This window comes from Amblyomma americanum, chromosome 5, assembly GCF_052857255.1.
Source record: "Amblyomma americanum isolate KBUSLIRL-KWMA chromosome 5, ASM5285725v1, whole genome shotgun sequence".
NCBI classification, from domain to species: domain Eukaryota; kingdom Metazoa; phylum Arthropoda; class Arachnida; order Ixodida; family Ixodidae; genus Amblyomma; species Amblyomma americanum.
Window position 1 is genome coordinate 187897222 of NC_135501.1, and position 11015 is coordinate 187908236.

An 11015-nucleotide genomic window follows, 5' to 3' on the forward strand; every position below is an offset into this window, starting at 1 on the left:
ATTATGATCTAAACAATCATTTTAAACTAGAGAGGAGACCTTTCCCCCCTCTGCACAAAAGCCTGACAAAGAACAAGAGGTTACGTGGCGTCATCTACAGACGAGATCGATATGCACCCCATCAGTCCTCGCGCACATTTATTCCGATCACGACAACCCGAACTGCAAACACTGCGGCCAACTTCGGGTGACCTAGTTATTGATCCTTCTCTCGAGTGGTGGGAGGCCGTGCTGGCTAGCTCTAACCCCAGAACGCAAGTTCTGGCGGTGGAGTGGGCTGACAAAGTCGTCTAGGGCTATGTACTCTTGACCACTTAATGCGACTTCTTAGCACGAAGCTCTTTTCGACGAATAAAATGTTTTACAATCAATTGGGGTTCAGGAAGCATGATGCAAAATTTCTTTAATACATACTGCTAGCCTCTTGTACGAGGCTGTTGCAGGATTAGGAAAGTAGAACACTTACAAAAACAGAAATGAGAAGGCGGAATATACATATAAGAAACCTTAAAAACACTTAGGAGGCACTGAGGAACACAAAAAGGTCAATATTAGTACCAGCAACTCATAAAATTCACAGCCTGAAACAACATGAATAAGCAAGGATAACAGTAGCTGCGACAGACAGATTCACAATAGTAATACAAAAATACATGAAATAAAGATTAACAGAACCCACAATAAAAAGCGAAAAGAGTATTACATATGTTCTAGTCGCGACTCGACAAGTGCGAAGCACAGGCTTCGAGAGATGAGATGACACAGAAAAGCATCATTCCTGCCACCTGTTATGGCTGCGAACACATGGAAACTTAAGACAACATTAGCGAGCCTTAGAATTCCAATAATGACTGTATATATGATGAACACCCCAGTTGGCCACACCGTTTGCGGTTCGCTGTACCTACAACCCCAAAACACAATAGTGCTTATTTCGAGATTGTTTCACATCACCCTTTATTTATGCTCCAGTTAAAGAAGCGGCAACAGTCATGCCAAATTAGTGACACTATCATGTCGGAATGGTGTCATGGATTGATCAATGTGCATATGGCACGCTGATTCCGCCCGCTATGTTCCAGTCACAAAAAAAAACATGGTACTGACCATCAGATCACCTGGTGCATATTTCATTCTCCACATGGCAACCTCCCTCCGTAGTGCACAATTTTTCTGTGTACTCAAGAATTTCGCCTCCACTGAAATTCGACCGCCGCGGCCGGGATCTAACCTGCGTCTTTCTGGTCAGCAGCCAAGTGCCGTAATCACCGAGCCACCGCGGCAGGTGAAATAAGATAGTAATAATGATGGCCAAGCTAATGTCTTTCGACATGTTTATCAAAATATATTTATTGCGCATGTATGCATGGAATGCAACACTTGGAGACATTTTGCAAGGTAACATACTATTTTGCCTTAGCACACTTACATATATACTCAAGTTCCTTACCCAATGAGTGAATACAATGACATCTTGTGTACCAATTGCTTTTGACACGAGCAGTGGGTTAAATTTTTATTTTGTTATCACAGCGAGAGACAGATCTGTGCACTTGTCCATGAATGTGCCCGGTCGCACTAAATTTGTAATTTTCGTGCTTGTTTTTCAAACGCAGCAAAATGCCCAGTGATCCAACTATTCAGTGATGCAGCTCAAAGCCCTCAGAGAACAAGCCATTCGCATGTATGTCGCTAAGGCTACATATACTGCAACACTACGGTAAAAGTAGAAAAACAGTGTGCATGCAGCTCTGTTTAAGAACGCACAGCGAGAAATCAAAGCTGTTTTCCCAAACAATAGCAATGTAGGATGGCAAACACAATGCCATCCATAGCATAGTAACAACACCAGCTGCAGCAACAGTTTGGCTTTCAGACAACCAAGTGATAAGAAAAAAAAATGTGCCTGGGCTGCATGCTCGCAAATATAGGTCAGGGCTCTGGCATATATTTCAGTAACACAGTGAACATGTCCAACTTGAACATCACAGTGAAAGTGCTCAAAATACAAACTGTAGAAAATAGACTAGTCTCAAGCAACAGTGGCTGCCTATCCTTATACAATTTCTTGACACAGCACAAATACCTTCAGGCTGACAATCTGACTTAATTATTACTTAACAATAAGCCCAAGTAAATAAATTATCACTGCACTTGATGTCCTCTTGACAAACTCGGACGATCTTAAGCATGAACTCTGCATCCATCACAGATCTTGCAACTCGCGAAACTATACTGATCCTATCTCTTCAAACAGAGTCCGACGTTCCAGCGGATCCATTGCATGCATCGAGGCTTGAGAAACCAGATGTGTCATTGTCTCCACAATCAGCTTCTTCATCTCTTACAGGAATGTATCCTTTTTTTTTCAGAAGTTCAATGCACTCCAAATCTCGTGCAGCGTTTCCACTTGCCTTCAACAAAGCTGAAATGCTAAAAGAAAAAAGTACGTTTGCATAAGTGACATGATCAAATATATTAGGAGCAAACACCAAATTTTTGGTTGAGAGTTTTATTCCTTGTTATGAAGCGCAAGACCTTAGTATAATATACACTGATCAGCCTGTGGTATTCAGCGAAGACTGCTAAATGATTTATTTTTTTTTTCCTTCTCTCGCTTGTTTCAGTTTGAACAGCCGAGCCATGGCTATGATGTAAAAGGTCAGTATAGATCACCTGAGGCATAAAAAAAAGAGTGATATAATCATTGCTTTGCAGTTTTAGTTGTTTAGTTAACTACAAGGCTAAAGCCAGCCTGCCTCAAGAGCCAGAATCAAAGCAAGTGAAGAAGCAGTGATTACATCGCAGTTTTTTTACCATGTCTCCCGTGACCTATAGACCTTTTCACAACCCTTGGGAAAACTGGTTTTCTGGGCTGTTTCTGGGTTTTCTATGCTAAATGTGTCTGATATCTTGCGCAGGCCGTCACACCGTCGCAGTATCTTGCGCTTGAGTTCGGATCCAGTTCGGATCTACAAGTCAGGGGACGTCACTGATCAGTGTTCCCTTCTGCACCGTCGACATGACAATGAAGCATCGCTGGTTCACATGGTTCACATGGTTGTTGTAACCATGCAAACGGTGCTGCCAGCCTTGGCAAGAACGAGTTACAGAGAACAGGCAAGCATGGAGTTAAAACTTCCGCGATGTGCTCAGATAGGCTGTTTTGATTGGTCCCCCCAAGTGTCATCGGGAGAGTGAAATGGGAATGGGAAGCTGCGCGAAAATCGAGTTGAGGGCAGCATTTTGTTTGCTTGTATTTTAGAATTTTTTCATTGAATAACTCCTGTTCCTATGCATCGATTCCTGTAATTCTTTTTGAGTCAGCATGTGTGACATAAAGAATCCATCTGAAGTGCAACCGGCATCCGTTCAAGCAGTGTTTCGCAGCCCTTTTAAAGCTCATTCTTGCATAGATAATTGTTCAGAAGGCTGTCTATCTCTCAACCAACGAGCTGATGCACAGTGCCAGGGCAGGTAGGTGGCAACTGCATTGAATTTATCTGAATTAAATTCACTGGCATTTGCCATGATGGATTGGTTGCAACCTGCTCACCGTGGCACGTGGCCACCTGCTTTTTCAGGACCTGGAAGGATGTCGGCTTTTCTCATGAATGGGACCTCTAAAGGTACCGAATCAAAAAATGGGCCGCTTGGCTACCTGGATTGCTCCTTCTTGCAGGCCATGGCCACAAGTTGAGCCTCTGTGTACAACTTGGCGTACTCAAAACCAGCTGAGCTCTCCAGCAGCTTGCCACTCTTTGCCAACTCCTCAATGCAATGCTGTGCATCCTCTGGGTAGAAAAGAAAACGGAATACAGAGTTAAACAGCGAAGACAAACTGAAGTTGGCCTCTAACTGAAAATGAACCTTTTATAAGCTAGAAAAGCACAAAAAAAATTAAATACTGGCATCACAGCCACAGCTAGTTTTCAGAAGCAAGCTGCAATGACGCAAAGTGCTTTGCTTTGTTGCCCATCTCCAAGGCTCAACCACAAATAGGATTCAGGCACATGTTTGCCATTTCACGTGCCTCTACAAACAAAAATTTAAAAAAAGAGAAACGATTCGAATTGCCTGTGATGTTTGTAATGAAAACAGCACAGGGAACATATGCTGTGAGCCCGAGGTAATATTCATGGAGTCATTGCAGAACCACATCACTTGAAACAACAGAGCGAAACTGACAAAAGATGAAATTCGCTTTACCTCCTTCTGCATGAGTGACATTTTTGACGACAACACTAGCGGTCACTTCTTCAGCCTTCTTTCGGATCGTAGCAATGCAATTTTCATCTAAGCCATCACCAAAACCTGTGTTTTCATCCAATGCAGCCTGCAACAGCAATGAAAGAAGAATGATGGCGTCAGTTGTCCACGATCACGCGGTGCGGTATTTCGCAGAGAAGCCAACCTAGCTCAAGATTGCCGCTCAGATTTTTGCGGCCTCTGCAATCACAGTGAAGAAAGTTTTTAGTTGTTAATGACACATTGCCTAAGCTACCACACAACTTGTGAAAGCCAAGCCAAATTTATCATGCGTGTCCCCTTGAAGCTCCAGTTCTTATCCAATTGGAGAGAAAAAGATTTTTGCACAGAGCGTGCCAAAAATCGACTTAAGAAATTCCAATTTTTTTTCCAATAAATAATGCAATTTCTTTCGGACCTTTATACAACCACATTGCGACTCCAAACTGCTTTCAGGGTGTCAAATACTTCTTTTGACTGATTCCTACCATAAGAAGTCGCTATGTAGAAATACGCCAACATTCTAGGCGCTTCAATGCACTCATGTCAACAAACAAAAACACCCACTGTACCAGAGCTATCGTAAACAAAAAAAAGTCCATTCTAAAAATGATTCTCATTTGCATGCCTAGCTGTAGGTGTTGCTAAGTGTAGGTTCTTCATGCCTCAGCACATTTTACTGCATTAGAGGACACTGCTCCTTGTACATGACGAATTTTATGGTGTGGCGGACTCATCCCTAAATGCCGATACAATACCTCGCTCAGCCATGTTTGCACATATGTTATTCTACTACACACAACATTTGCACCTCTGTCCAACTTACAAAGCACAACACAATTCTACATGATCCCTTCAGCAAAATGAAGCAGTTCAAGAAGATGAGACAGCACAACAAAAATGGACTGAATTAGACTGGATGCGAAAGGACACGTACATGGCTGCGCCTGCTGGTGGCTCATTATGCTAACAACACATCGAAGGCTAAGGCTAAAAGGTAACGACAAGCAGAGGAAGATAACAGTTAAATCATGCATAACATTTTAACTAATACCTGATGAACAAAAAGAGTTCGAGCCAGTCAACAAAGATATGCAAGCCTCAACATACACAAGACGAACTGGTCCAGATCACAGCTTTATGCAAAGCATTTACTTTTTTTTTGGTATATAGATATCCATCCAACCCTCGGACAGCCCTTGCACTGCACCTTTGTATATATGTCATATGTTCTTTCTATTAAACCAAAATCTGCAAGTTATTCCTCTATCTGTCGTCTCCTTCATGCTATTTCCATTGTGCAAATGTATCTCCTAGCCCAGGCTTCACCCTTTTGGGTAAACCCAGTGCAAGAAAACAGTAAAAAGTGAAATTAGATGCGTAAAAAAGTGTCATGGAACAACGGGCTGGATAGTATAACAGGTAAAATACAGCCTTTGTCAAAAGTGCTCAGCCCAGAGAGTTCCCTGCTGAGGCATTTAGCGAAGCACTTTTGGCTTCAAAAGTGCTGCAGGTGCCTGCCCTGCTAGGAGCTTTGGCAGCAAACCCTGTGTCGGACACTTTTGGAAAAGCTTTGCCTTAAGTTTACCTGCTGGATCACAACCTATGAACACAGTGCAGTATGTGAATGTTGAATGGAATAGTTTACCATCAGTCATCGCCACAGAAACTGACATCATAAAATTTCAAGTTTCTTAGCTGTGATGGAAATGTGTAAGATTTGCTGTTTTTGTTTGTTCATTTTTCCTTTTTTGTGTTATGCCTTATGTTTTAATGTTTGTTGTTGTTGTTGTTGTATTGCACTTTTTACTGAAATGTATCGCGTTTATTAATGACTGTACCCCCCCCCCCCCCCTCCCATGTAATACGCTCTCCTGGAGGGCCTTTAGGGGTAACGTGAATAAATGAATAAATAAATAAATAAATAAATGTGTGATGCTGTTTTCAAAAGCAATATCATGCATACTGCCCTTCATCTTGAGTGTTAAGAGTTTATCCTGTGTTAGTCTGGACATACAAAAAGAAAGCTCTCTCGGACTCCAAGATGGCAAAGCGGTGGCGACAGTGATACCTGTACCATTTTTTTTCTTATTTTGTAATGCCTGTTACCTTCACTTTCTATCTCCCGAAGGCATAATGTTGAAAGAATCCTTTTGCCATTGAGCAATAAAGTGTGAGCGAAAGGTCCCCCCAGTCACTGCAGGAGAGCTACTGCATTTCAACTTTTTGACATCTGCTAGCTACAGATATCACTGGAGATTTGTCACTGGTGCTGGGCAGTGCGAATAATAAAAATACTGCATGAAAATATGAAATTAAACACTGAACGTGAGTGATACCTAAGGTTACTTACCTCTGACAGCATTGATTTTTTGAACTTTGACAATTCTTCAAAGAAGGCAACTTTCCTCCGCAATTCTTGTTCTTTTTCAATTAACTCACTGATGCTGCCAAGGCGTTCAGCAAAAAATGTCTGAAATGCACCAAACACGTTCAATAGGCATGCAAGGTTTAACGTGCACTGACACTGCAGAGCATACACAAGTTTTTAGGATTTCACCTGCATCCAAATGTTGCCACCACAGCTGGCATTTTACCACATAACCATGGGCTCAGCAGCCAAATGCCAGAGCCACTGAGCTCATTGGTGAGTCAAATACAATCAAAGCACAATGCGCTTACACCAATGTCAGCGCTGAAGATCAGAGAACACACAATGCTCCAAAGTTGCAGAGCATTCATCGCACTGACCTCATTAATCGTACAGAAGCAACAGGCTCTTTGGTCACAGTGCCTTTGTTGCCAACCCAACCTACAAACAACCTATAATCAGCTGTGCCCTGCTGATTTGCAAATAGAAGGGTAAGCAGTACGGAACCAAAGTAATGCTGAAGGCCTGGTGACCACCCCGACACTTCAGTAGAGCTGAACTTCACAGGAAATTTGCCTTTTTCACAAGATGAGGCAGCCCATGGGGAGCGGCAAAAATTCGCCTGCTACTGCATAAAAACAAATACACGTGGGAGACGCAGGCACAACCTGGTTCCATGAGGAGTCAGCTGCGCCTGTGAAGTGGCAAGTGTGTGCTTGACAGCTGCAGCCATCTGTCGCATGTGACTGTCACTAACATGAACTGCATATGCACAGCAGGAGCTGTGAAGGGGGCTCTAAGTTGCGGCATGACTGGGATATTGAAGCACGCCGCATCACGAATAGTGTCCAGCAAGGATTTTTTAAATGCGCTTTGTAGAAGCTGAGTTATCCGTAGTTAAAATTTGAATTTCAGCGTCTTCGCGCCTTGCCCTCTCCTCTCGTCGCTTTTTGCACGCTGGAAGGTAGGCGCTCCTTCGCCGACCCCCCCTCTGGGAGCGGAGCTTCCCGACCCGCCGGAGCTAAGCGGCTTATTGGCCGCGGCCACGGTAGCTGCCTGACGTCTGAAAGAATCTAACCAATGGCCACCTCTAACCTTGTCTACGCAGATGCGGGGGACGGAGGAGGGTGCGAGCATGAAAATGTCGCCGGGAAGGGCTCGCCAACTTTGACGCGTGATTGTGGGTCGTCTGCTGCGTGTAGAAGAGTATTATGTGGCTCTGGTTTTCATGGCAACGCAGTGCAGTGATTAAGTGAGTTAATGTGCTCTCCTCGGAAGGCATTTCAGAGCCCCTGTAAACTAATGGAGCTGGAGAAGAAAAGGCACACATGCGCAGAGCTGCCCTGTGAAAAAGGCGCATTATACCCGCGGATATACATCAGAAAAACACACCAGGTACTTTTTTTTCTGCTTTGGTCACCACTAGGGCACATGAGAAAACGCAACTTACTAAAACAACTATATTTGTGGCGCATAATACAAGTGCTCCCTATTAAGACGTTTTCACAGTGGCGAGTCGAGAGGGTGACGCAACTTGCTCTGGCCAACTCGCGATGGGCGCCGAGCGACAAGAAGTGTAGTCATAGGTGAGACGAGTTTGTGACTCTCTTCCCAAGACCGCTCCCTCTGAACGAGAATTGGCAGGGGAGGCACCACTCGCGTGCCCTCTCCCCTTCAGCTTGCACATAAGGGTGTGAGAGAAGGAAGCAGTGACCATGCTCAAGCGTAATGCAGCTTTGAAAGCCCAGAAAACTGCAGTGCACCAACGACAAAGCCAGCAGTGCCCATGTTTATGCCCATGCTTGCAGTGGCGGCAAGTAGCCAGCCACGCGAGTCTCTAGACCCAACAGCGCACGCTCGACGAATGGTGCTACCGGAAGTCAGTTTCTTCTTTCTGGCTGCAGTGATATGGTCGTCTCACCATGTAACACGCTGCACATCTACTACCACAAGTGAAAAAAAGGCCAAGGACACATACTTGTCACCTATCACGGTGTGGTGAGAGTAACCTAATCGCGAAAAAGCATATCGGTAATCGTCAATCAGGAAAAATCACTTGCAGTAACCATCCCGATATCACAAAGGCAGCATGAAAAACGCATGCATGACCTGTTATCTAAATGCTCAGGACAACTCCCATATCTTTTTCCATCTTTCAGCTTTTTTTCCTTTTAACGGCACATGAAATTGAGGCGCTATTTAATCATAATGAGAAAATATTTTACCCCATTGTTGATTGCATCTACGGAAGATTTCATGACAGGGACATAAATAATAGAAAAGAACAGCGTATCCAGCAGAAGGCACAATGCGGCCACCAAAACATGTATGTTTGAACATGGATGCCTAGAACAAGCGCTTTATGGCTTGAATTTCCCGGCAGAGCAAGAACCCAGATATTAACATCACATGGCGTGGTGTCATACCGCGCAACACAACAGATTGGTTGAGGAGTTCTGCAACATGGTGTTGTGTCGCGAGAAATTGGTCAGCAAGCCCTAAACGGGTCACTGGCGACTTGTTCAGTGTTCCCCCTCTGTGACAAATCGGTTCAATTGCGTCATGCGACCTCCCCGACTCGCCAGAGTGAATGCAAATCTCTATGCACATGGGTGACACTGAATCTCTTCTCACGTTATGCAAATGTCCCTTCAGCACTTTTTGGTCTAAGCCGTTAAAACAGCTTGCACCGTACGCAAAGCATTTGCAGTCAGTAGTTATTTCCAATCCAAACCGTGCGAGGGTCACTAATATTAACTAGTCACTAATATTAACGCTGATACAAAGTTTTAATTCACTACAGCACTTAAACCAGCCAGCTTCAGGAGCTGGAATGACAATAAGCGACGTACCAACAGTTACACTGCAGCTTTTTCATGCCTCACATGACTTAAGCGGAAACTACATGTCACAGCCAACATTAGGTTAATGAAACCGAAACAGCGCCAAGAAATTAAATTATAAATTGTTTCGTGGTCGTAGGCGAATACCATGCCATGATAAATGTATTCTAATGTCTAAGGCATTATTTTAAAGAAAACATGCAAGCAAAAGTTTGTTGTCTATAGTCCTTTACTGAATTGCTTTCAAGTATATTCCGAGCCCCTTGGTCTCTTCAAAATCATTTTAATCTACAATGCATCCAAGAGACACACCTCATGCTTAGTACTTTAAAAAGCAATGTTGACATTGGCATTAAGAAAATGGCTATAATTATGCTGCACGTTGAAGTTCAGTCACTACTTATCCCTACTCGGCTACGGACGGGCCCCAATGCTGAGGGTCAGCTCTGCAGAGTTAGCTAGCTTAGTATACCCTTGCAGTATTTTTAAACATTAAAGGGGCACTGACAACAACCTGAAGATGGCCTGTACGAAGAAATTAACTATATTCTAATGACAAAGAAGCTTTCATAAGCTAGAAAAATTTAGAAAAAAATGAAATGCAGGTATCACCGCCACCATCTACCGTTCTCTGCAGAGCTGCTTTGAAACTAACGGCTTGAACTCATCCGGCGCCTTGCCTTTGGGCCGCCCATTCACAGCCCAGTGCAAAACTCGAACTGGGTCATTGCAAGTATAACAAGCAATCTTCTGAGCATCCGAGGATATTTATGCTGCTGCTCCTAGCGCTGCAACTTAAAAGAGCCGTTTTCTCCCGGAGCTGTTGGCTATCAGCCGAGTGCATAAGAATTCTGCAGTTGGCATGATGCTCTCGTGTCCCAACATCACCGACGCGGTGCGAAAGGTCAAACAAAAGCTTGAGATCAGTCACAATACTAAATTGCCGCTTCATATTTATGCACGAATTTGAAGGGTACTTCTTCCAAAGGCTATGCCCAAAGCCTCACAGTCAGCCTGCACACAATTCTGTTCAGCCAGTGCACCTCAGCCTTTCAAGGTCGGAATAAATATCACTATTACCTCGAAATCCGAGTGAGCCTCTTCGGCCCGCTCTTTAAGGTCTTCTTCTTGGGCCTTTGCCTGCAGGTATTCGGCCCATACTTTCATATTGCTGGCCATGGCGTTGGTGCCGTAATTACAACAAAATAACAGCAGTTACGATATGGCAGGAAAACCAAGAAGGACGCGAAGGAAAGAACGCGCGAGGCAGCGCGTGACGATGGGAGCGCGAGCCGCGTACCAAGACAGAACAGTTATTAAAGGGCCCGCCCGGAAGTACCGAAATACGGAAGCAAGTGCGGGCAGTGCGGATGCTAATAAGCACGATGGAGATATCAAGGCGTTTGCAAGCGACATCCAACGTTTTTAGACAGGCTGGCGTCAACCAACAGCAACATACTTGGTGAAAGAACCAAAAGAAGGAAGATTGGTTGGGGCAATTACTTATCGAGCCTTCTAGAAAGTCACTCTGGCACACAACGAAACCGAAACTG

At 44.1% G+C, this 11015-nt stretch overlaps 1 protein-coding gene across 2 annotated transcripts; it reads right to left on the reverse strand.

Moving 5' to 3' along the window:
* Window positions 1-371: 371 nt before the first annotated feature.
* Window positions 372-10786, reverse strand: LOC144133241 (uncharacterized). 2 transcript variants are annotated; one of them, XM_077666154.1, is made up of 5 exons: window positions 10543-10786; window positions 6602-6721; window positions 4210-4336; window positions 3662-3794; window positions 372-2433 (listed from the first exon to the last, which is right to left on the reverse strand). In XM_077666154.1, the coding sequence occupies exons 1-5, from the start codon at window positions 10639-10641 to the stop codon at window positions 2250-2252; spliced, it is 663 nt and encodes a 220-aa protein (XP_077522280.1). In that variant the 5' UTR covers window positions 10642-10786; the 3' UTR covers window positions 372-2249. The 2 variants fall into 2 exon arrangements, with proteins under 2 accessions (XP_077522280.1, XP_077522281.1); XM_077666155.1 differs by lacking the exon at window positions 10543-10786 and adding an exon at window positions 6809-6916.
* Between the last annotated feature and the right edge of the window lie 229 nt (window positions 10787-11015).

What these genes read in the sequence shown, in the direction of transcription:
- LOC144133241 (XM_077666154.1), bottom strand. Translation starts at nt 10,641, where the DNA reads ATGGCCAGCAATATGAAAGTATGGGCCGAATACCTGCAGGCAAAGGCC. An exon ending in AGGCTCACTCGGATTTCGAG is followed by an intron (nt 6,722 to 10,542) that starts GTAATAGTGATA and finishes GGTGCATTTCAG; the next exon opens with ACATTTTTTGCTGAACGCCT. An exon ending in TGCAAGAAGGAGCAATCCAG is followed by an intron (nt 2,434 to 3,661) that starts GTAGCCAAGCGG and finishes TTTTTCTTTTAG; the next exon opens with CATTTCAGCTTTGTTGAAGG.